Source organism: Mustela nivalis (genome assembly GCF_964662115.1).
Source record: "Mustela nivalis genome assembly, chromosome: 9".
Lineage (NCBI taxonomy): Eukaryota > Metazoa > Chordata > Mammalia > Carnivora > Mustelidae > Mustela > Mustela nivalis.
This window is the reverse complement of record NC_139028.1, coordinates 76,300,541-76,327,359: the sequence shown is the minus strand read 5'-3', so window position 1 is coordinate 76,327,359 and position 26,819 is coordinate 76,300,541. Positions and strand designations below refer to the sequence as shown.

The 26,819-nt window shown below is 44.5% G+C and overlaps 1 protein-coding gene across 7 annotated transcripts in view; it reads right to left on the bottom strand.

Moving 5' to 3' along the window:
* Positions 1-26,819, bottom strand: part of INSC (INSC spindle orientation adaptor protein) — a 120,225-nt gene that overhangs the window by 49,262 nt on the left and 44,144 nt on the right. For 4 of the 7 annotated variants that reach the window (XM_082683169.1, XM_082683171.1, XM_082683175.1 and 1 more), the window contains exons 3-5: positions 15,198-15,543; positions 14,147-14,199; positions 12,897-13,020 (exon numbers count right to left, since the gene is read on the bottom strand). In XM_082683169.1, the coding sequence (XP_082539295.1) occupies positions 12,897-13,020; positions 14,147-14,199; positions 15,198-15,543 (523 nt within the window). Of the gene's footprint in view, positions 1-12,896; positions 13,021-14,146; positions 14,200-15,197; positions 15,544-22,939; positions 23,078-26,819 lie in introns of all 7 variants that reach the window. The other 3 variants (XM_082683173.1, XM_082683172.1, XM_082683174.1) reach the window with 2 other exon arrangements.

The following is a 26,819-nucleotide window of genomic DNA, read 5'->3' as shown; positions in this document are numbered from 1 at the left end:
TAGCCAGGCCAAATGCAGCAACCCCAGGAACCCTCTCTATCAAAGAGTGGGTAACTCAGGAACATCGGACTGCTCTAGGCTCTGGGAGCTAAGGCTTGAGGCAAGAAGCCTGGAAATGACTGAACGTAGGACCCAGGGAGAACCAGGAAGAAAAGCAAATGGAAAATTCATCAACAAATGAGACATAAAGATTAGTTTAGCTTATTTCTGGGAAAAAGCTTTTTCACATATCTTGAAACTACCTCCTAATCAGCCATTTGCTTTGAAGCATATGATTCATTGATTATAAAAGATTCCTACCTGCTAATTAATTCTAGCTGCTTGCGCTTCTCCTGGGAGATGTGGAGATAGTGATTCAGAAAGATCGCCTTGGGGGGCTTCATGCGAGAAAGTAACACCTCCCGAGCAGCAGCTCTGGGCAGCTACTCGGGAGGTTTCCGTTGCTATGTTATTTCAAAATATCAAAATGGATTTGTTTTTATTAAACCTAACGTTATGGGAAAAAAAACACTTAGAAGGAAATGAGGAGATTGGAATTCTGATGCCAGCTCGCCTTTTCTACACAGTGTGTTGATGAGGAAGTGTGTCTGAGGTTGAAAGCACGGACTCTGGAGCCAAAATGCCCGGGTGCAAATCCTGGCTTTGCCCCCTCTGCCCTTTTTCTCCATGTGCCCCAGAGCAAGCCACTCAGCCTTCCTAGCCTGCAGTTTCCTTATGTGTGAAGTAGGGGAGAAATAACTGCCTGTCTCTTAGATGGCTGTACCCATTTCTTAAGGTAGCCAATACAAGGTAGCCAATACAGAGCCCACATACATATATACAGAGAGAGAGAACTTTTCATATAGGAAATATATATATATATATATATATATATATATATATATGACTTTTAAAGGTACTCGGCACATGGAAGCAAAATAAAATTGTTAGCTGTTATTATTTTGTGATCTTGGGCAATACACACCCTAGGCCTCAGTTTCCCTATCTGTAAAATGATTAAAATTAAGTGGGTTTAGGGCTCCAGGTAAACTGGACTCTCCTTTTTTTTATCCAAACTCCTACAATTTTTCACACACGCAATACGCCAATCCCCTACATAAAGCAGTCTAGGATTAAGTGGGTATTTAATCAAGCTACATTAAATGTAAAAATTATTCTCTAAGATTTGATAGATGTCTCTTGTAAGGGATTTGACAAAAGGTAAAATTAATAACCAAGGTTTGTCACTGCAGAGCTGTGTAATGAACGCATTTCTTAGAATCCTCCCCCCCGCATGCTGTAAGCAGCTACATAAGTGATAATGATGTTCACATGAAAATGCCGATTTCATATATTGGGGTCCTGTACCTAAATCATAATTACTCAGTGTTCTTGATTAGTGTTTGCACTTGAAGCAAATTAGCATGATGTTAAACAATTCAATCCAATGTCTTTTGCAATCATCTGTTCACATTAGACCATTTATGCCTGAGAATAATTTCTTGCTAATGCCTATACACACATACACCGTAATTATACCTCAAATCATCTTGGTGAATCAGCTCTCTGACAATGAAAAGTTGTAATCATCCTTTTCACAAAGATAAATTTGGAAGAATATGAGATCAAAGGCTCCACTGAAATCATCAAGGCCCTAAGCATCACAGTATGTCAGAGCCAGAAGGGCCCTTAGCAGTCTCGTCCAACCCTCACTTCACACTTCAGGAAACTGAGATGCAGAAACCTGACCAAGGTCACATATGTGGTATGTGGTGGAGTTAGTTGGACCCTAACTCCTGTGAATCCAACTTTCTGTTTTCCAAAGTCAGTGAGTTCCTCTCCCTCAAAGTCGGCAGGACCTCACCTGGACCAGCCAAGATAGAGGTCTCAAGACAACGAGAATATCCAGCCTCATTAGCAGCTCTCACCAAACTGGAGAGGAGCTCTCCTTCCTGGCTCCCATTAGCATCTACAGCCCTCTGCCCTGGCGTAGCCAGAGCTCTTCCTGCCGGGGGGGGGCAGCATTCATAGACAGCCCCCAGCAACTTCCCCTCTGGATCTATCCCATGTCCTTGTTGAGGCCATAGCCCCTGAACCGCTCCAGCTGTGACTGCTCACAGCAGGGACACTACTGCCACCCACTCCAGCTGTGACTAGGGACACTACTGCCACCCAGGGGTGTTGGGGGGACTCCTTTAACAGACTTCGGCTTGAAAATTCACGTCTCTTCCAATTCATGTCCTCCTTCACCCTTTTATTTCTGTTTTCAGACCTGCAACATGGTTTTTCATGCCTGACCCTGCTTCTCCGCCCGCCCCCCCAACCCTGTATCCTGGACAGGCAGCTCCCCCACTTTATCCTAGACAGGCATTTATCCCATCCTATCTTGGTGTCAGCTTCAAACTACCACAGTCTCTAAAATCAAGATTTGTTAGGCAATCAAGAAGGAACTGAAGAAGTGTCAAAAACATGCTTTACCCTGTATTGTGAGAAAAGTGGTAGAAAAGAGACAAGATAAAGGAACAAAGATTGATGAAGCGGAGTGACAGAAATATTGTTTTAAAGACAGAGTAGGCAGATAGGAAACAATAAAAAAAAAAAAAACAGAATCTTGAAGATCAGGAGAAAGGGATAAAAAGAATTAGGGAGATGCACACCACCTGGCCTCTCTAAATAAGGAATCCAAAAAGGAAAAAAAAAAAAAATTTAATTGTCTCCCAATTAGAAAGAGCAGTTGCAGCCCAGGGAAACTGATCAGGAGAGGTAAAGTCTCATACATCAGCCTGGAATGAGTTCCTCAGAGGGAGCCATGCTCTAGCTAAAGATTCAGATAGAGAATCCATAGCTGGGCACATTTAGGGCAGCCCAGTCATGCCAAGAGATTACATAAATGTGGGCAGATGTGACAGGGTGTGATAGATTAAACACATGTTCTTTGCTACTTCTCCCGTAGGCAGGTAGGCTCTGGTACCCACCCCTACCACCACTATTTAAATCTGGACTGGCCTCAGTGACCTGCTCAAACAATAAAAGCCAGCAGTTGATAGAAGGAATGTTCCAGAACCTCCAAGGCTAGCTCACCAGACACCTTGAAGCTGCCCCCAGGCTTCGTGGAACATTCTTTTCAGTGTCCCAAGTTACCATGTAAGACATTTGGGAACTCTGAGGCTGTCATATGTAGGATCTGTCTGCTGAGAGTATCAGTGCTCTCAGCAGACACCAGCTTTCCCCCAATCCCCTCCAAGGCACTACACATACGAAGAAGCTTTCTAACGACTTCCCGAACCATCTGCTAACTTAGTAACACCAAGTGACCTCTGTTGATGCCACACAGAACAGAAGAATCACTCAGCCAGGCTCTGCCCACATTCTTGATCCTTCAGAGGATAAGATATAATAAAAATGGTTGTTACGCTCCAACAGAGCTCTGGAAAACAGAAGACTACAGCGAACAGCATGAGATATCTAAAGGATTGCTAGATAAATTTCTAGGAGAAAGGTTTTGAAAAGGAGCATACAGTATTGTTGGTGTCCTCAGAGAATATATTGGAGAAATGCGTGAATCAAGCGTCACAGGAAAGGCACAGAAAGACTGCACATACTAAAGAGGAGATGGTAACTGAATCCAGGCTTGGATTAGTTATTGTTCTGATGGGAAAATATCTCCTGGGTTGGAATATCCAATTTAGGAAGGCAAATGGGGATAAGGTCTCTTAGAATTGGAGGTTTGGGGGCAAGCACAGACCTTAATTGATTTCATTTTTCTCAGTAAGGCAAATTCCAACATCTAGAAGTTGTTTGTTTTGTTTTGTTTTGAAAAAAAAAAAAAAAAAAAAAAAAAAAAAAAAAGAATGTTCCAGAAAGGAAAGAGAAGTCAATGTGGTAAAGCTACTCAAATCCAGCAACTCGTGCTCATTCTATGAGTTAGATAAAGAAAGAGACCAACATGAGACCCAGGGTAAACTTCAGAAAAATTCAGCAGAGTCTCCCTGAAAGGAGGTGAGGATTAACAGAAGGAGAGAGAATCCTGGAAGCGTAGTTCATTAATTAAAAAAAAAAAAAGGAGATGTAGCAGAAGGAAATGCTACTCAAAGTTAACATACTCAAAAGATATGGAAAGGGACGCCTGGGTGGCTCAGTTGGTTGGACGACTCTGCCTTCAGCTCAGGATATGATCCCGGAGTCCCAGGATCGAGTCCCACATCGGACTCCCAGCTCCACGGGGAGTCTGCTTCTCCCTCTGACCTTCTCCTCGCTCATGCTCTCTCTCTCTCAAATAAATAAATAAAATATTTTTTAAAAAAAGATATGGAAAGACTGTGTTCTGAGAAGCACATGGCAGAAGGACTGGTCTTCACAAGGCTATAAAAGTCCAGACTTCAAGAGTATCACAGAAAACTCTCCTTATAGACAGGGATTTTAGGGCTGAAGCAATTCTCCAGGAAGAGGCAGGCAAGATAGCCTTCATGATATAGAACTAGAACACCTGTGTGTTCTAATGCAGTTTTTATTTTCTTATTTAGCTCTAAATGAATTTTGAAAAACACATGACCCCTTACACATTTTTAATTCAAAAAGTAAAATTTTTCATCATAAGTTTCAAGAACAAAGTTGAAAAGGACGTAATTTCCAGTAGGTTGTAGATATCGACATAAAATAAGACCATTACATCACTCTTTTGGATGTGTTCAGTGGAATTTAAATACCAAAACAACTTGATGCCCTCATCATCCCCTTAAAAATGTATGAATAATCTCTTTTTTTAACATTGTGAGCATTTTGCATCTTTTCTTTTCATCCTTTATGTTCCCAATCCAATCCCTCCTGCGAATTTTATCTTAATGTAATATATTTAAGTTTCAAAGTGTTTTAGGGATCATCCTTGTCATATTTATCACTGACATTTGAAATGTCATTTTATTTCCTGCGACTATCAGGCTCTAAGTGCTTAAAAACACTCTCTCCGTGGGGCATATGGTTGGCTCAGTCCAGCTCTTGGTTTCAGCTCAAGTCATGATCTCAGGGTCATGAGATCGAGAACCACATCAAGTCCCACATGGACTAGGCACTCACAGCAGAGTCTGCTTGAGATTCTCTCTCTCCCTCTCTTTCTGCCCTCCCACTGCTTGCTCTCAAAATAAATAAATAAACAAATAAATAATTAAAATCTCAAAAAAATACTCTCTTCTTGGTTGAGTTATTGTTATAATTATTATCAGTACAACTGGTCCAAATGTAAATTGTAAATTCTGCTTAATAACCATAAATTATAAAAATTAAAATGTTATTATAAATATATGTCTTAATGAGATAAATGAGGCTCTGTATCCTTTTCAGGGTTTCTCATTAATTGATCTATACATGATTGAATATTGACCTAATGCTATATTTTTAGATGTAAACCCTGAAAAATCTCATTCCCATAAATCCATAGAGAGGAATAGAAAGAGTTTACATAGCCAAGTTGCTCAATCCTGCACATTCTGAGTTACGCAATCACAATGGCGATCCATCATCAAACACCATTTTTAATGATCTGCCAGTTGATAACTCCTTTAAATTGGTAAAAGCAAAGAATTGGAAACCACTTGACTTGTAAAAGCGTTTGTCACCCAATCATTAAAGTTGTTCATTCACTATCTCAGTTTCTGGGAAGAAGTCCAAAAGTACTTTACCAAGACTTATCAAATACTTATTAATTATACCCACTGCTCTTTCACTTGGAGTACCTTGGGTTATCCAAATTATTCAGAAAGGATTAGGAAAATCAAAATATTATTACTTTCATTGCCAATATAATTTTTAGTAAAATATTTGTGCTTGTTTCAAATATGTTTTATCAAAACCTTGAAGCTACAGCTTTTGCTTACTTAATTTATGGAAAACGCCCACCCTATAAACTAATCGGCAGACTGTTCTTTCAGCCAAGCCAATCAGCCAAGACAAATTTTTCTCAATATAGAACTGACTTCGTTTTTAATTGCAAAGTGTTTTGATATGTTTCAAGAAACACTAAAACAACACTGACAAATAATTATAGAAATCATTCTCCAAGGAAAAATGCTAAAAACTGTAAATATTAAGAGCTAAAATAAAATTTGGTTTTATTTGTGTATGTTATAAAGCCAAGATAAAGCAATTTACTAAGTTTTAATAATGCAAGGTAATATGTAGCTATATTTTTTCAGCAAATAGGTGGGTGGGTATATATATTGAAATCTGGTGTTCAGTATAAGGAATAATTAAAATTTGAGAATAAAAATATTAGAAATCGGGGTACCTGCGTGGCTCAGTGGGTTAGGTGTCTGACTATTGACTTCAGCTCAGATCATGATCTCAGGGTCGTGGGACTGAGCGCCATGTCAGGCTCCATGCTGAACATGGAAAGATTCTCTTTCCCTCTCCCTTTGACCCTCTTCCTACTTGTGTGTGTGTGTGCTCTCTCTCAAACAAACAAATAAATAAATACATATATATATATGTATGTATTAGAAATCATTTGATTATTTTTAGGACTCTGATGATCAGACTTCCCTCATATTTAAAAAAGGAAAAAGGTATTTACTGCTTAAATCTAATTAGTCCAGCTGCTAGCAATTAATTTTATCTTTTGCTAACAAGAAGCAGAAATTAGTATAAATATCTCAAAAATATGTTGACAAAATAAGCTTTAACTGCTTCCTTAAATAATGTGTACCAAATCTGACCAAAAAAAAAAAAAATCATGTAAAATTTGCATCTGTGGATTTTATCCAATATACCTTGAAAAATTTAGTCATTCTCAATAGTATTCCAGCATTTAAAAGAATCAGTATCATTAACTTTTAGAATCTTTGGCTCTTCAAAGATGTTTTTCTTTCCAGTGAATGACATATCCTAGGTTTGAGTATGAGATATAGTTAAAAGGAATTGCTTGCATTTAAATTTGTGCCCCCAAAAGCCATTTTGAGTGCTTGCTGTGTCTGACCAGCTCACTCTTTGCGTTGTCTAAGGAGAATGTCCCTTAAGAGCTATTCACAATCTGGGAGTAAATACAGATAGAAGGGATATGATAAATTGAAAACTTTCAAATCCACTCCTCCTACACACACACACACACACACACACACACATGCACACAACCATTCTACCATATATCTCCATACTGGGCAAAACACGTAATTTCTAATGCCTTTCTCAATAGAAATATGTAAGAAAAAGCACAGAAATAATTCATGGAGGCCTATGGGTTTATGGTTCAGGAATGAAGGCTTCTTCTTTGATCTCCCCAGTCTTACTGCTACTCCAAGGTTTTACACAGCAGGGCAATGTACCATAACATTTGGGATGGGTGGGCATATGTCCTTCTTTTGGAAAGTAATAGAAGGGATGTTAGAAACTGCATATTATTGGGAGGATCGTTTTGAGAAAGAAACAAAAATTGAAGATCTGGGCATTGATTTCCTTAAAAGTATATATGCTTGCATTTCTTCTGGTAAATCTTTGAGAACCTGGAGAATGCTATGTCTTTGAAGTGGTTTGGAAACTTCTAGTCTAAGTCACTTCGAGCAGCCCACACCAATGCAGCCCAGGGTGACAGAAAGACAGTGTTTAGAGGAGAGCTAGAAATTAAGAAATGTTGAAAATGCTGGATGGGAAAGTATGCAAACCAGGCAAGTTACTGGGAAGAGATTCTAAGTACCTGACTTTGCAGGAAGAAGTAAACATGTCAAATGCCCTTCTATAAAGAAGGAGACATTTTTCCCTATATATAGTAAACATCATGCCACAGTTCACCTAGAGTGGATGCTTTACCCCAGTGAGTGAATTTCCACAAAACCTTGTGGACGATGGACACCTGAGATAAACTGATGTCCCACCACAGACCCTATCAAGATGCTGCCCATTGCCAACCCTCTTTTGTTCAGCAGCAGGTAAGTATCTGTGAAGACCTTCAGCAACCCTAAGACAGAGTCCCAGCATGAAATGTCGCATGGAATTCCTGCCTTAGGGACCAAGGATTGGTCTGTTTTAACTTTCTGTGAGTGCAGGGGTAGTGCTATTATACTATTGCATATCCAAGGTATGAACTCTTCCAAGTATGGCTGGGAAAGTCCAGTACAAACTGAGAATCCTGGAAAGAACCCCGTCCCATTGCTGGAGAGACAGCCCAGACTGTAGCTTCCCAAGAAAACATGACCACACACACACTGGAATGAGACCCTTCTGGCTAAGATGAGCACAGTAAGTAAATGGGAGAGAATTTTATTAACCTAAGTACTTGGGACTTTGAATTATTCCCACAGGTAAAGGGATGCGGGGATTTTTGTTTGTTTGTTATGTTTTGTTTTTGTTTTTCATGCTGTTTTTGGTTGCGGTGGTGGTGGTTGTTTTTTTTTTTTTTTTAAACCTTTTTCTTTAACTTTATTTTCTCTCTGGGAACTTTATAATGAGACACAGTATTTCTAAATTTTGGACATCTTTATATTTCTCATCTGACAAGTAAAGATTATCTTTATGCTACAATTTAGTTGCATTGCAGCCTCTGATTACCTATATAGGACAACATAGCTGAGCAAAATCTGACAGTGGGAAATAGGACAGGAAAGCAAATTTTGAGCTTTAGTTACAAAACCTCCTAGAGCTAACTTAATGGATCTAATATCATGAGTCATTTTCAAGCCTTCTGGGAGCAGAATGTAAATTTCCCACTATGATTCCAGAAGGATCTACAGAGAAAGAGGGGTTGTTATTTGGAAGAATGGCTTCATGAAGGTGGGAAGTATCTTTCCCACTGGCAGCTGACCTCCTCCCCCAAGGCGCTCAGCTGCACTCCCGCCTGACCACAGCCCAATGGATAAGGCCACTGAGACAGTAGGACAGAAACTATCACTACTAAGGGGCAGTACTTGGTCCCCACTACTCCTGTTCCCTAGGTAGGGATTTCAGCAACACACCCCTGCTAGCGTCACTCCCTACCTTTTTAGGTCACCCTACTGAGAAGGTAGGGATAAGTTTGTGAGTTTGGGAAGAAGGAACTGAGGACATGGCACCTGTCTCTTAGGAAGTGTCCCTCAGGTCTGAGTTCTGTCACAAGCTAGGTGCTTTTCCCTCAGGTGAGGCCTGAAGCTGACCAGCTTTGCCTAGGACAGGGAGGGGAAATTTAGTTGTGAGATAGTTTGAACTAGTTCGTTTAGCCACAGAGCCAAAGATATATTCCCTAATCAGTTTTATTAGAATAAAGATGTTATTTGAAACTAAAATCAAAAGTAATAGAGGGAATGGAAGGATAAATTAATATAACATCTACCCACATGAAGCTGTCAAGGAATCAAAGGTACAGCTAAGAGTCAACTTATTCAATAGAGTACCCTTTATTTTAGAGTAAATCAATTTTTACAAGTTAAGTCTTCTCTTACCTCCCACATAGCTAATCCTTTATTCCCAAATAGATTAATCATCAAGGTTCATTAATTTCCTATTGGTGGCTCCTGACATTTTAACTTGAAATTCTTCCATACTCGCCAAATAGTTAAATTGTCTTAAGACAATTCATTAGGTGGCCGGGGGCTCTTTTAGCAAAGCGTGCTGCGAGCTTCTCTTAAGGTAGAGCAAGACTTGATTGAAGAAAGCAGCTCACTGAGTCAGAAAAGGCCACTGGTTCCTCATGGGTCATTTCATTTAATCCTAATGACAACCCACTGCAGATGTGAGGACAGGAAGTAACTGACCCAGGTCTGCATATCCAGTGAGCAGCACTAGCGGGATGTGAACCCTGATATGCCTCCAGACTCCATGCTCAGGCCCCTACCTCACCATCCCCATATCACAGAATGCCATACTACCAAGATTGGAAGAGACCTTGGAACTCATTCATCCCCTGCCAGTGTCCTCCAAGCCTAGCTTGGCCTGTTAAGGGACGGGACTTCAAAACACAGTCCCCTGCAGGACAGCCCTGTCATTTCACAAACGCTTCTCTACACAGAACATCCTCTAGGTTTGACAGCTGACCTGAGCACCTTTTTCCCTTTGGGGCCCCCAAACACAGAACGCTGGAGATGACAGAGTGTCCATCTCTGGACAAAACATTCTCTGCTCCTCTACCCACTCCCACAGACCTTGATCTTCAGCCTCTCTCCCACCCTTTCAGAAGCTTCCTCAGAGTACTGCCATTGCCAGTGATGCGTCTGGGGTCTGGAACTGGACATGACATTCCAGGATGGAGCCGACCAGTGCAAAGTAGTGCTAGATTGCTGCTGCCCTATCATAAGCATTGTTTTACCATAGATTATTTTTGTGCAAGGTGGGGATAGGGGAGGTGGCAAGGCTATGCTTGAGAACTTCCCAAGGACAAAAAATATTTTGACCAAATTGCATTTCTTGAAACACCAGCATCCCAGAATAAGTGATCAGGTGCTTTAAGAAGAAGACAGATTTGTTGTGACTATGTAATTTTGGAACATACAGCTTAGTATTCAGTCTTTATTGAGTGCCTACTGTAGCAGAGGTACTACCCTGGTCACCAGATATATACCCATAAACAAAACAAACCCAAATCCTTGTCTATGGGAGCTACAGATCGGACAAGAAACACTACGAATGTGTGAAGATCTTTTAGAAGATTCTCAGTGCAGAAGAACACATCACAGGGGAAGTACCGATGCAAGGACACAGGCTTAAGTCCCTGTATGTCAAGAGACCTCAAATATAGGATCCTCATATAATTATTAACATCCTAGGGAACGTACTGTTCACCAGTTTAAGAAACACATGCTTACAACACTGAACACAGATCACCTTGCCTTCAGCCAATGTATCTCCTCATGTCACTGCGATCTGTATGGAAACATACACACACACACAACTAAAGATCAGCCAAAATGTATTAAGAGCACAGCGATCCCAAACAATAGGAGGGTGTAGCAGACACCACGGTGCTCACTGGGAGGAAAGGGGGGGCTTATTGGAAAGCTAAGGAATGCAGGGCAGACAAGGGGAGGGAGGCCAGTGCACCAATTTTTTTTTAAGATTTTATGTATTTATTTGTCAGAGAGAAAGAGCACAAGCAGGGAGAGCAGCAGGCACAGGAAGAAGCAGGCTCCCCACTGGACAAGGAGCCCGATGTGGGACTTGATCCCAGGACCCCAGATTCTGACCTGAGCTGAAGGCAGAGTCTTAACTGACTGAGCCACTCAGGCTAGTGGAGGGTGGAGGGTGCAAATTCTAAGAGAGGAGCCGTTGATCCAGCTCAGCTCCCAGGCCAAGCATCAGTGACCCAGGTGGCCAGACCTGGGGATGGGCAGGATTTAGCTGGGGAAGCAAAAGGACCCAGAGCAGGAATTCTACTGCAAACAAGATCAGGATGAGGGAAAAACCAGAACAGACCCAGAAACCCCAGGAAAACAGCTACCTAGCCCACAAGGTCCAGGCAGACTCCTTTGTAGCCCAGGGAGCTCTCCCCAGGATTCTGACCTAGACCATGCTCTCTACCCCTTTGACTCCTGGTAGACTACTTCCAAACCCAGCTGACTTCTGTTTATAATTCAACATTACTCTTCAAGGTTAGCCCTTTTGTTGAACCTGATAGTTCCAGGAGAGAGGGCACAAAATTCACATAAAAAGCATCGTCAGCACCAGCAGTCCTTCTCCAAAATACCTCCAGGCTCCCGCGTCCCCACAGCGACCTTCAATATTCTCACTCTTCACTCCCTTGGCTTTTTCACCCACTTCGGCCCCATGTCCCACAGGGTCCCTCTGGGACTTGAGAGCTCAGTGTGGGACACTGGCCCCAGCTTAAGCCATGACTCGCCCAGACATGCACAGGTCAGCATTTGCGTGTCAACTCCAAGGCCAGCCCCAGCAGCAACCCGCACCCCGCACCCCGCCCTTGGCCCTTCCTCCCAGGCTCCTGGGACAGAGCGGCCTCTGCAGATCTCTGGGGTGGGAAGGGTGAGAAAGCCTGGGGCCAGACACGCTGACGAAGCAGGTGAACCAGACCAGAAGACCCTGTGGAAAATGAGCTGGACAAATAAGAAGGAGAAAAAGGAAAGCTCCGGGCTCTATGGAAAGGCTGAGTCTGGAGAGAAGCTGATAGGGGAAGAGACTTGCTATTTGTGGAAGGCTTTTATTTGGTGGTGGGAAAAGAATGGCAAATATGTAACACAATATTTCTATAACTATAAATAACACGTAAATACCTTTCATAATGAAAACCTTATGGAATCTGCTTTTCTGGGAGGCTTTTAAAATAGGAAAAGGCAACGGAGGGAAATCACATATATTTAACCCACACTGTGTTGTTTGCTTAATCCTCTCACTTTTTCTTCTGGGGAAGGTTTTCACTTTGTAGGTGAAGAAAATGAGGACTTTGAGATGTTACGGAACTTGATCTCGGTCTCACGGTGAGCCATAGTTTGAAAGTAGATCTGGTTCCAAAGCCCTCATTCTTTCTAGAATCAGACACGAGCCTGCTTAGAGGCAGGGGCTAGACTATATGACCTTTCTAGATTCTTTTCTATTGCCAGATTTTGGGACTTGGCTTGTTCCCCCACAGATGCCTCAAGTCTTTCCAGATAATACAGATCTGTTGTGCGTACTGTAGACAATAGCAACAGAGATTTAAGGTAGTAGGGACAGTACTGAGACAGCAGCTGGGAAATGCTTCTGCCATGGCCTCGTGTGACCTTAGGTAAGTCTCTTTCCTCTTTAGGCTCCAGTTCTCACATCTAGAAAATGCAGATTTGGGCTAACTTGGGAAGCATCGAGCTCTAACAGTCCTGTTTGCTAAGTGTTGGGGTTCATTTTGGTAGCCTGAGGATGTGCCCCAAGAAAAGCATGTGAGAGCTTCCCCCAGCCTGGCCCAGTGCCTCGGTCCCACCCCCACTCCCACCCCAGGAGTCCACGCAAGCGCCCCTGTCCATAGCCCAGCCTGCACTGACCTGCACCTCCCGGGTCAGCGCCAGCTCCAGCAGCTGGCCGAAGTGCTGGCCCAGCGTGCTCAAGGTCTCACTCACGCAGGCCTTCATCGACTTCAGGACATGCTCATTCTCAACCTGGAGGCACCTGGGGAAAAGAAATCATGGTGTGGGCCCCTGGGATGGGCAGGTATTCAGCCCAGAGCCATTGCAGGGGCCAGATCTGGGCCTGCCGCAGGCTTGTGGGTGGTGCGAGGGGCCTAGGAGGACGTCATCAGCTCCAGGGGAGTCAGAGATGGAATATTTCACAACCGGCTCATCCTCTGGCCTTCTAGTGTTCAGAGAAGGGCTGGCCAAAATGGGAGCGAACAGTCCACGTCACTAGGAAGACAGGCCGGCAGCCAGTGGTCAGACCCATTCCTCTGGGCTCCGCCCTGAGAGGACCCGCCATCACTGCACCAGGGTCTGGGGTGGGGTTGGGAGCTGCAAGGGGGATGCTGCTGCTGTTGCCAGGTCGGCTGGTGCACGGTAATACTCACAACCCTGGAGGAAAGGGCCATCTACAGTGGTGGTCTACAGAAGGGAGCCTTGAAAATTTTCTCCCCAGGTGGAAAGAACGGGGGGGGGGGGGGAATCAGGTTTAAAATATACCCCAGGGGCCTGAGAATGTTCTCCTAGAAGGCCAAAGACGCCACAGGGTCCTAAGGGAAACCAAGTCTTGTTTTTCTCTTATAGGGCCTGGGGGCTGGAAAGAGTAAGGACAGAGGGTGTGTATACATGTGAGGCTGAGCCTCTGTATGTGTCTGAGTGTGAACATGTACATATTGACGTGTGCGAGATACAGAGAGGAGGGTGTGAATGTATTTCTGTGAATATATGAGTGTATGTTTATATATCTACGTACAGGCAAGTGTGTCTGTGAGATCCTTGTCTATGCGTCTGTGAGAGGTCTGCTTTCATTTTGTCTTGACTTTGGGGATCAGGTTAGGGGGTTTCCCAAAGCTGCACGAAACCTTTTCCTTTTTACTAACGCTCAATAATCCTCTTTTTTCCTCTGCATGGGCCTCTCCTCTTTTACATTCTCTCTAGGACCTGAAAATGGGGCAGAAAAGCCCAAAGGAGTCTTCCAAGGATGCTGATGAAAGTCAGCAAAAGGAAGCTCCAGACTACCACCAGTCCCCCACCCCACTCCCTCTTTCCCCCTGGAGGAAGATACCAGCCCCTTCCCCCGACTGAGGACAGGCTGTCCAGTCTCATCCAGCAGCCAGGTTTACCTCTCTGTGATTGCCGAGAGCTCTGAGCATTTCTCCATTAACAGTTTCTCAATCTGTGGAAAAAAACAGAAGAAAGTTTATTCAATTCAACAAGCCCTGGTTGAGGACCGACTACTGCGTGGGGCTCTCTGGGGTATAAAGATGAAGAATCAAATCATCTGATTTTGGAATCAGGCCCATCAACTATAACACAGTGTTGTATGGATGGCAAGACACCATCGTCAGCTTCTTTGCGAGCTCCAAAAAGAAAACCAAGCCCTTAGTTGTGCTGGAGGATCTGAGAAGCTTCTGAGAGGAAGGGGCATTTGGGCTGGGCTGCAGAGGATGAATAGAAGTTTGCTGTTTGTGAAGTGGAGCAAGGAAAATGGTAAAGCTGTAAGCTGGGAAGTGAATGCCAGAAGAAAGAAAAACAATGACAAGGGGATTTTCAGTGCTCCGCTATGGGTTTGGAAAAGAAGATTGGAAATCATGGGCTTCGGAATCAGAAAAACTTAAGCTGAATCCTGCTTATACCATTCACTGCATAACTTTGGGCAAGTTACTTAGGCTCTCTGAGTTTCTATTTCCTCATCAGTACAGTGAGGACTTCACACTAGCTCATACTTTTTCAATAACCATTTTTAATGTTTCATTACATGTAAATAACATGTAAATAACATGAAAAAATACTATTACTCATTTCATTAATGGGATGGAACTGGGGTACAGAAAAGGTAAGTAACTTGCCAACGTCACAAAGTAGAGCTGATCTTTGAACCCAGACAGTCTGGCATTAAAGTGAGTGCACTGCTCCCCTGGACAGCTTCTCACAGTGGTTCTGTCTGCTTTGTATCTAGTGCGGGTTAAATGAGATGGGTGAGTGAAAACACCTAGCTCAATGCCCAGGACATGGTACATACTCAGTAAAGGCCCTTATTATCTTCTCTGCTCTTTGGAAGAGAAGGGAAGTGCTGGAGCAGGAATAGTTCAACCTCCAAGCACTTCAGACCCATGCTTCTAGAAGGCATCCCCCTTGCAAATGCCCACCCGCACCCACCCTGGGGCAGCTGACCTGGCTCATCTCCTGGGAGGAGCTCCTGCTGAGAGTGCTGTACTCGCTGACCATGGAGCGGGCATGGCAGGCCAGACGCACACTCATGCTGTGCACACGTGCCCAGCGGTCCTGGGCCAGCTTCTGCCCGATCCTGCGCAGCTCGGTGCTGATGACCCAGCCCCTCTTGAGAAGCAGCTGCAGGGGGTCTCCGGGGCCAGGGCCACCAGCCAGGATGAGGTCACTCTGAGCATCTTCCTCCAGGCTGATGGGCTTTGCCTGCAGGACGCACATGCACTCACACTCCGTCATGAGCTTCAGGTCCTCCATCCAGCGCTGGACTGAGTCCGCCTGCATCAGGTGCAGCCTGCAGCCGGGGAGCAGCACCACAGTGATGGTCAGCGCCCCGCGACTTCCAGAGGTTCCCATTTGGGCCGTCTGACGTTTATGAAGCACCTGCTCTAGGCTCATCACTGTTTCTTGCGCTTGCTTACGTTAACCCTCTTTTCTTCTGTTATCTCCAACTCACAGATAATAAGAGGGAGGCACAGAAGCTTTGGAAGCAGATGACCAGACAAGCACCAGGCCATGAAGTCAGGCACATTAGCAGACTGTATTTACAAGAAGAAGAAAACAGAAGGAGCCTAAATATTGAATCCTGGTTATGTGATTAGGAGCTACGGTCAGCTGTGTGGTTACCGAGTGTGAACCTTTTTAAAATTTATTTTATTAATGAAAGCATTTTTAAACATGCTTTCACAAAGAGTGGCCCAAGACTAACATGGTTAGAAAGGGGATAAAGAGAATACAAGAGCCTCTGATCATCATGTTCTAGAGATAGAGAGCTGAAGCAGACTGATCTAAGAGCATCCAAGAGGGAGGAAAGGAACTAGACCCTCACTCACAGACTCATTTACTCCATGAACACTGCAGAGGACAGCTGTCATTTTTGTCCTTCTAGCATCCTTCCTCCTCCTTCTGTCAAAAGCAGAGGCAAGTGATACCGTTGCCCCTTGGTGTGGCTTCTTGCCGTGAGCTACTGCTGTTCCCTCCTTCCAAACATAGGGCTTGCAAGGCAGCTATGGTACCTGGGAACCAGCATTTGGCACAGAGGAAGCCTGTTGTACTATGCAGGGAAGAGCTCTGGACCCTTGAGCAGGACCCGCTCCCACCCCCTACCTCAGGCCTGGAATGGAAAGGGCCATGGAAAAGCCACAAAGGGAGCAAAAGGGAATCAGTGCCACCAAACTGCCCCTGTCCTGGGCCCTTCCCGGGAGGCCTGATTAGATCCCAGACTCACCATTCTGTCACCCCCACTAGCCCCCATTCGCACCGAGGCATACTCCATTCTTGTCCTTTAAAATCTTTTAGAACTAGAAAGAAAGTGGGATTTCAGAAGCTGTGTTAATTAAAATCCTAGTTGATTTATCACTTGGCGGGTAAGAGACATGGAATGACAAAGCTATTGATTTCTCGAGTATCTGCGTTATTGGGGCCTGTGAGAGTCTGTGTTTGTGGATATGAACTCATTTAGGTGTCTGTCTATATTATCTGTGTGCTCGTGTCTGGGATGTCTGGCTCGGAGCTGCTGTGTCTCTACCTGCACGAATCATCCGATGATTGCGGGTGCTTACAAGGCTTGCATCAGATAAACTCGATGACTAAGAACAGCTGGGGTGGGCCGTGAGCGTGGGCTGCATTAAATGACTCAGTCCCAAAGTAAAGAGTACAGAAAGGGGACGGAGAACAAGTAACTTTGCAGTGGAGAAACCTGATATAACCCCATCCTACTCAAGTGATCCAAAGGAACCTCATTGCTCATCAGCCTCTGTTGACAGCGTGGGCTTTGGATGGGACATGATGAGCAGGACTTTCTTCTCCCAAACACCAAACTTTAGTCTAATCAAACGAAAGGGATCAGCTAAGGGTCATTCTACAGAATACCTAATCAATACTCCTCACAAGTGCCAGTGTCCTCACCAACAAGGTCACGCTGAGAAACTGTCAGAGGCCAAGGGAGACAAGGGAGACATGATGACTGACTACAGCAGGATCTCCTGGATGGAATCCTGAAACAGAAAAGAACCCTCATGGAAAACTAGTAAAAGCCAAATAAAGTCTGGAGTTTAGTTAATACAACAGACTAATGATGGTTCCTCGATTGTAACAAATGCACCATGCTCTCAGGGGATGCTAACGATCAAGGTAATTAGGTATGTGGTTAGCATACAGGGGCCGTCTGTACTATCTTTGCAACTTTTTGTAAATCTAAAACTATTTTAAAGTTTGAATGTTTCTTTAAAGAAATGGGGTTCCGGGGAGAGAGGTAGAATCCAGCTGACAGAGCTGAGGGTTCCTTACTCCATTATCCACAGGAAGAATTGCATTTCCATTGCCTCTTCCCCAAATAGAAGCCCAGGCTGGAACTGACTGTCTGTCTGGCCTTGTGTCATGAGCCTCAAGGGAGGAAAACCTAGAGAATGTATCATCCTCCACTGGAGCAATCCAAACCCCAGCGGACAGGTAGGAGGAACCTAGCTAAGGAGCCAGGAGTGGAAGCTTCCTCAAAGAACCTGGAAGTGGAAGGAAAGAGGGTACCTGGTTGGACCAGAGGACGAAAGTTGTTCTCTCAGAGGAAAGGAATGTGGCAAGCCTAGTTGACTTCATCTTCCAGTTGGTCCTATGATCTGCCCTGGAGCCCACCAATGGCTGATTCCAGGCAGGCCTCCTGGACCTGCCCAGGGAGGCCCCCTCGGGCAGAGTCAGGCCCTCAGACACCTCTCTGATGATCTTGCTCCCTCCTTAGTTGCCTGAACAGGCTTTGAACCCAAGCTTCCCGGGGATGAAACAGCCTACTGTGTAAGGAAGGCTACTGTAAGGAAGGTCCTTGAGCTTATGAAAAGCTACTACAGGCCCAGGCCAAGAAAGCTTGTACCTTAGCATGTGGGGGCGTGAAGGGTTGGCTCTGCTACTTACAATCTGTGTGGCTGAAGGAAAGCTATTGTTGCTTTTTTCCCCCTTTTCTGAAATTTGTATTGAAATAACATATGTACATGAAGGTGAACAAATTATAATATCAAGCTGCAGTCTGATGAATTTTCATAAGGTCGACAGGCTCATGTATCCAGGAACCAGTTTTGAAACATTGCCTGCATCCCGGTGGTCTCCCTGGCGCCCCCTTTTGGTCACTCCCCGACGAGGATATCCAGTATCCTGACTTTTTAACAACATACATTAGTCTCTGTAGTAAGTTTCTTAACCTCTCTGAGCCTCAATTTCTTTATCTGAAAATAAAGGTAGTAATTTCAGAGAGATGGAAGAATTACATTAAACAGTGAACAAGAAGGACTTAGGACATTGCATAGCCTAAAGAAATGCTCAAAAATGTTAGTTCTCTTTGCTGTGTGTCCCCCATGGAATGCTTCAGCACCTACAATAATTACCATCACAATGACTAGAAGTTTCTGAGCACATGCCACATGTTGAGCCCTGTGCTAAGTGCTTTACACGAATCATTTAATTTACCCCTCAAGACAAGTGTCTGCCTTAGTAGTATTATTATCCCCATTTTACAGATGAGGAAGCCAGGATGAGAGAGGTAAATCCCCCAGGTAGAAGGTAGTAGCATTGACATGAAGACTTTGGTCTCTTTCACTCTTAACCCTTAACCTCTTTGCTTTACTGCTTCCCACTCTAACAACCTTAAAAAAAAGAAAAAAAAAAACAACAACAGCACATCAAGGAGCAGAGAGCAAGATAAGACAGCCTGACACAGGGAGACAGGAAGGACAATTTTCCCAAGCAAAGAGTTCTGGGGCTGCTTATAAGCAACAGGGCGAAGAAGGAAAGCTGGGAGCCCCTGGCTCTGCCTAAAGCTCTGGGGTACAGGGCGGACTGGGAACCCAGCTCCAGAGATGCAGCTGCTGCTTCCAGGCCAAACCCAGTCCCGGCTGCCCAACCGCCGGAGTGCCTGCCAGGGTGCCAGCCGCTGAGGCAAGGACAGACAGAGGCGCCTTCGGGAAAGCAGAATCTGGTTTTCTTTAAGAATGAGCTTAAAATAACTTCCATTTCTAGAGATTGTTTGAAGAGAGACCTCCTCTTTCCCCACTAAGGAGCAAACAAGCATACAGAGAAGAATAAACTGGGTAGGTTAGGAAGCGCAGAGACCTCCACCTCCTCTTAACCTCGCTCAGTGACTAGGCCTCAGGCCCCATCAAGTAGGCACAGTCTCCTTAGGTCCAGGGCCAACTCCAGGAGGGCTGGGAGGACTTCAAGAGGTTCTGACCTATTGAGGCTGGAGGGGGAAAATGAGTCGGCTGCTCAAGGCATGTATCTATCTCCCACTCAGCCTGATTTTACCCAGGATGCTCTGCATCCATGCTGCCCAAATTACAACGAAACCATTGAGATTACAATATAATTGTGTTTGGCATTTAGTATACGTGCTACCGAAGCAAGCACTGTGTTTGGCATTTAAAAAAAAAAAAAAATAGCGAATTGGGTGAAAAGCAGTTCTGAAAGCAGAGGAAAAGGGAAAATAGACAAAACCCATCAGGGATAATAATTAACATATATTGGACCCTTATAGTACCCCAAGAATTGTGTAATTATCACACATCATTTTATTCTCGGAATATCCTGATTAAGTACACACTTTCCGTGTCTCCATTTCACAGATGAAAATACACAGGTATGGAAGACTTATATGACTTAAGAGAGCCAGGACTCCCTGCAGGCAACCCAATTCCAAAGACTGTTTACCTACTGACCATACTCTACCGTTTCTCCACCTGTCTCTCTCTTCTACCAACTTCGAGATATCCTCAAAGGCAGGCATTGACCTCCCTCAGCATCTCCAGCACTCAGCACAGGGCCTGACACATGGTCAGGATCAGTAAATATTTAAGCGATCAAGTAAATCAGAAATTGCCTGGGAAGCATGAATTGTAAGCCCCGCCACGCCAGCTGGAAATATTTTCTGGGCTTGTAGGGGTGTTACAAGATAAGCATGAGTGTTCCGGCCTGACACATGGGAAACCCTTGAACTCACGCAATCCTCTATTCTGAATTACATTTCAGGAAATGTGGTTTCGATCTCTGGCTGGCATGTCAGACAAAGTGTAGGTGAGTTCCCTGCAACGTGGTTCAAGTTTAAGAGCTGGGTAAGTAACTCCATTCCACAAAAGACATCATAATAAAAACTTCTGTGTTAAATAGAAACACGTGACCAGGTGTCAGTAGAATCAGAGAAACCTTTTGTACAAGTCACAAACATTCCTCGATTCCACTAAGCCATAAAGCTTGGGCCCTTCGCAACCACTGTCCCAATTCTCAGAATTTCCAAGCAAAGGGTAAAGTATGGATATGGATACTCAAGCCTGGGGTTGGGGGGGGTGGATAGGAAGTGGCTAAAGGGAGATCTTAGCTCCTATGGGAAGTGCTGTCCCCATAGGACACCTGTAACATACACAAAATATCTTCACTCAGTTCAATAAGGCTTAAAATTTGAAGCCATTCCTGTCAGACAACCCCTACTTGACCTGATTCACTGACGCACTATTGATGTTGAGCACACACACTCTGTGCTGGTCCCTGCCCTCAGGGGAGAGGGCAGACATAAGTAAATGTAACCCCATTTAGGGGAGAGACAAACATAAGTAAATGTAACCCAACCTCTTTCTCATCCCAACACCATGCGCCATACACCTCAAGCATTTCCAGGAGTCCCCAGAGTTCATCTCATATACAGCTGACCCTTGAACAATGCAGGTTTGGACTGCACAGGTCCACTTAGAGGTGGATAGTGCAGTACTGTGGACACATTTTCTCTTCTTTACGATTTTCTCAGTAACATTTTCTTTTCTCCAGTTTACTTGGTAATAATACAGTATAGGACATACGTAACACAGAAATGATGTGTTAGTTGACTTTATGGTATCAGTCAGGCTTCCAATCAGTTGTAAGCTATTTGTAGTTAAGTTTTGGAGTCAAGGGCGACATGTGGATTTTCCACTGTGTTGGGGGGTGGGTGCCCCTAACCCCTGCGTCGTTCAAAGGTCAAGTGTAGATCCTCCCCCAAATCTGTCACCTTTAATCCCTAGAGCACCCTTACACTGGGATTACCCTGACTGTCAGGTCCTGCCAGGCCCCCTGGCACGCCGACCCTTCCTTCTGGGGGCTCTCCTGCTGTCCACCTCCACTAAATATCTCACGCTGATTACAGTCACCACTTCTCTTGCTGCTGTGTCTTCTAGGCACCATGGTGCCACCATCAGAGCCAGGCACACCACTGGGTCTCCTAGGCATCATGTGGCTTTTGTGGGGTATCACTGTTCCCATCAGAGCGTGAACTCGGGAACTGGATTGTCTGGATTAAATCCCACATCTGCCACTTGCCACCTGCATAACTTTGGGCAAGTTATTGAATCTCTCTGTGCTTCAATTTCCTCGTTGGTAGAAAAGAAATGAAAATACTACCCAGCCCCCAGGTTTTTTGAGATGATTAAGTGAAGAGAGTATATACACATACATACATATGCATCTATGCAAATATGTATATCTACTTGCTTAGAATAATGCCTGACAGGAAGTATTATACATGTCAGTTGTTATTAGAGAGGTTTCAACTAAATCAGCTGTATCAGAAGAAATTTAATTACTTCGAAGGAGAGAAATAAGGAAAACTCTGGGAAGATGGTCTCCGTGACAGCAGTTTTTAAATTGCTTTAAATTCCCAGGTGAAAAACCGGCAGAACAACAAAGATAACAAAACTGAAACCTTATGGATAAAATTTACAACAAAACTAGATGATAGAATATCCCCACAAAACTCAAAATACAAGCAGATGGGATTGACCACTTAAAGCTACAAGACCTGCTGGACATCATCTGTCCAAGAGGAAGAAGGACAAAGCAATAGGGTGGTGTCTGAGGAATACGAGGGAGGAGCACCCCCAGCCCCATAGCCACTGGTATTTATTGGAAATCACAGTATGACCATTCAATTGTTGCTGAAACTAGGAGGGAACATGCCTCTCCATTATCAGGTGCATGCAAGGCACCTACCAAGAGTTCTAAAAACTAACCCAGCAGGAGTCCCTTCTCTAACAAACTGCCACATGGAGAAGAAACTTCTGGAAGCACAATCAGAATTGAGCAGGACTGGGACCTCAGAGACAAAGGTGAGAGGTCCATGGGAGGGGTGGAAGCAGAGCTGGAACTCTCAGAAAGCAGATCACCTGATGTTGACCCTTACACAAAAATGAGGAAGGAGCTGTATGAATTTAGAACCACCTTCCTGATCCCTGCCTCCCTCTAAACGTTCATGAAAACGAATTTCACGTAAAAATAAGCAACACAAAAATACTGAAGTCTCATTCCACGCATAATCACTTAAAAAACAGAATAAATAACAAAATAGTATCCCTACAATGAGAAAATACCAGGAAAATGGTCTCACAAAACAGAAGGGAATGTAATATACTAGTTCAAAATGAACTTAAAATTTTTAAAAATGATGTAAGTTGTGAAAGGAAGCACAAAACCTCAGAAAAGAGATATCTTAGGAAAAGAATTAGACATAAACAGGAAATGTCATCTTTGAAACAGATTAAACAAGAAGAAAAGTGTGGGATAATGCCTTAAGAAAATCAAATGCAAAAAAAAAAAAACGGTTTTAAATTTTTTAAAAAATGAAGAAAGATAAAAACAGGTTTGCAAGAAAGTGATGAAGTTTGAGGATGGGCAAAAAAGATCGAACATACATACAGTAAGAGTTCCCAAGAGAGGTGCCTGGGCGGCTCAGTCGGGTGGGCATCCAACTCCTGATTTCAGCTCAGGTCTTGATCTCAGGGTCATGAGTTCAAGCCCTGCCTTGGGCTCCATGCTGGGTGTGGAGCCTACTTGAAAAAAAAGGAGAAAGAGAGTTCCCTAGGGAAGAACCCAAAACACACGACCTTGAAAAAAAAGGAGAAAGAGAGTTCTCTAGGGAAGAACCCAAAACACACGACAAAATGCATATGAAAAGCTATGAGCTGCGAAAATGTTCTTGGGAAAAAAAATATATTGTTTCATAGTGTTACATATTCATATTGTTACATATCGAAAAGGCATACTCTGTACATGAAAACAAACGTACAAGACATATTCTAGTAAGATTACTAGACTTCTATTTCTTTATTTTTTTAAATATGGAAGGCTTCACAAATTTGCATGTCATCCTTGTGCAGGGGCCATGCTAATCTTCTCTGTATCATTCCAATTTTAGTATATGTGCTGCCAAAGCGAGCACAAGATTATTAGATTTTTAAAAAGAAAGAAAGGAAACCCTTTGTGCATTTAGAAATAGGTGCATGTTACTTGCAAGGGATAAAAAAAAAATGATACCATGATCAGTTTGTTTGTTTTGTGATAGCAACATTTCATACTAGAAAAAAAGTAGAATAACCTATTTAATATATTCAAGAAATAAAATGTGAGCCAAAAACCTTATATTCAGCCAAAATGTCTTTTGAGTGTGAGGTAAGAAGGAAGCGACACCAGCGCCGCGGTGTTGGAGGACAGTCGTCGGAGATGGTCCTTGATCTTGGATCCTGGACGCTGATGCACACAGATGATGAATAAAAGGGACAAAGAGAACCCCCGATTTTTCACTTGAGCACAAGACCAACGGGAGAAACCTGCTCAGAAGACGGCTTAGTCTGAGGCATGTTGAGCGCAGTGGGCCCATTTCTTCCTTGGGGTCCAGTCCCTCTCTCTGGACTGTGTTCACGTAGCACCTCATTTCAGAACCACCCAGGGCTCTTAGCATCTACGTGGGGTGTGCGGCCCACACACTCCCACAAATCCCACCCTGAACGCTCAGTGCACATTTCCCGGGTGCCCCCTATGTGCGGGAATGGGTCTAGCTGCTTGGGACACACTGGTGAGCAAAACAAACATATCTCTGCCTCTCTCCCAGAGCAGGGGGCAATAAATATAGGAATAATATATAGGAAAATGTTCTTGGGAAAAAAAATATATTGTTTCATTAGTGTTACATATTCATATTGTTAACAATATAGGAATATAGGAATATTCATATTGTTAACAATATAGGAATATAGGAATAATATATGGGAAAATACCATGAATGAAAAAGGATAGAATATGTTAAAAGCGGATCATTTCTCTCCGAGTTAGAATAAGTATGGATGAGATTGCTCCTGCGGGAGGCAGGGAGGGAACTGCCATTTGAAAACGAATGAATGGTCGGGCTCTTGGAAGAAGCAAGGCCTCGACAGAAGCTTCCCCGGGGGGTGTGGGAGAGTCAACCATGTTGGCGTATGGGTACAGAGCCATGCAGGCAGAGGGACCCGAGCGTGCAAAGGCCCACCTTGGGAGTATGCCTGATTTGTGTGAGAAAGGGTAGGAGATCAGCGTGGCTGGAACAAGGGAATTGAGTAGGACATGAGCTCAGCTCTGGGCTAGATCATGCAGGGCCTTGGGAGCCACTGCGTAAAGAGAAGCATGGAAGGAATCTTGTCACCAGATGTCAGCTGGATCCGCCTAGCCCCCGTACCTCTCTACGGCCCAACCTGGAAGGCTCTCTCTCACTAAGGGCTTTGTAAAAACAACACACAGATTCATACACAGTGACTTAACCTCGCTATGCAGTGAATTGTAAACTGTTTACTAAACAGTTAATTTAAGTACAATTATTTATGCAACAAGCTATAAATAATTTACAGTGTGGTTACGATATTAACTTCTAACCCCTCCTCACTAAGGCCCTGGTGAGGCCCCAGCCACTTGGGGCTAGAGGAAATGTTGCTTCTCTGATCTTGTTTGAATCTTCCCGTGTTTACATCGCCCTGCTTCTGATCCACCCAGAAGCCCATGATGAGCTGCACTGGCCCTGGCCTTTCCGTGCCCTGGGACTTTGCAACACTCCAGCCCGGACTGCTCCAAATTCACATGGCCAGTGTTGAGCCTTCATGACACGTGGTGTTGGGCAGCTCACAGAAGTTCTGTTGCTAACTTGTAACTGACCCATGTGGGCAATCCCAGAACCAGGAAGGAGGTTTTCTCTCCTATAGCAGACTGTGCAAAATGGCTCTTGCACCCACCTATTATGCTGGGGTTGGTCTCTTTCCCTGTGTGATCTCTATGTCCTCGGCCATCTCTGGGGCACAACCTTTGCTCCATGCTGTTGCACTGGAAAGAGTTTTCAGGTTGTTTTCCAGAAACCCCCACTTTCATAATTTACCCTACCCACTTGGATATATAGCATTCTCTGTTCATTAAAACGTCCAGTATAACGTGGTGGGAGAGAGTTAGTCCTATGCCGGACCACTCTAAAAAATCAATTTAAAAGAACCTAGCTTCATTCCAAGCATGCTATAAAGAAAACGTTGAGTACCTTGCACAAGCCAAGCACATATCAAGTGCTTGCACATACGATCCCCGTTTGGATTCACAGAAATGCTATCTAGTATCCCCATTTTACAGAGGAGGGGAAACCGAGGCTCAGAGAGGTCAATGACAGAGCCTAGGCATCCCTCCAGTTCTGCTAACTCCAAAGCCCACATCCTCACCACCCCCCGGTCTGTCCAGGACCCCAGTGGAGTGTGTTGTTGTTTCAGAAAGCCAAGGAACAAGAGTTTGGCTCCAGGTAACTTTTTCCAATCCAATAAACCAATATGTTCATTTGACAGCTGCCCACTCTCCGATGACTCAGAGCCCATCTTGTTAGCTCTGTCAAACTCGGGCATTTTAGATGTGCCCCGGGGAGAGGGGGATGCTGATTAACATTCCCTGGCCTTTCATTAACTAAGGAATGACTCATTCTTAACCTCTTAAAAGGCTCCATGCGTGTCTCTCGGCACTAGCAGCCTGCGTAGGAGAGCCGGGATGACGGTAATAACAGCAAAAACACCTGATGACACACCATCCCCCGGGGCCCCTTCCCACCTCTGCCTCTCCATAGCTGCAGGCTCGCGCGCACGACTCTCGCCTCCCCAGAGTCACATCCCTGACCTGCCTTCCCCCTCACTCCCAACTTCTGTCCCAGCCACGTGGAGCTCTTTCAGCCCCTCTGCTGTCACTTCCGGCCCTTCTAGCCTTTGCACAGGCTGGCTCCCCTCTCCCATCTCCTCTCCACCCTGCCGAGGCCCATACACCCCTGAAATCTTGTCTGAACATCTCTGCTGAAATAGGGTGCTCCAACTCCGAGGGGAGCTTATGTCCCAGGTGCCCCATGTGTCTGTAACACCCCGTCTTTCCCCCACCCGGGACACCAGCCTCGACTGTTTCACTACTGGATTGATATCTGCTTCGTCCACCGGACCCAAGGGCAGGGCTCACGTCTGTCACGAGCTCCCAACATGGCACCCAGCCCTGGTCCTGGTGTGCTGAGGAGGCTCAGTGTCTAGGGGGCTGAGCTAGGAATCAAATGGGAATAATATTAACCAGCACCGTGACGCAGCCTCGGTGGCTAAGGGTGAGGGGCAAGATGAAACCCCAAAGCATCACTGCTGACTTTTAGAGAGGCTGGGCTTCATGTCAGCCCTCACACAGATGGCTCATGGATATTACCTTATCTGTGTCTCAGAATGACCCTACAAGGAGGGCCATCCCACTGCCTCGAGCTTACAGTTAAAGAAA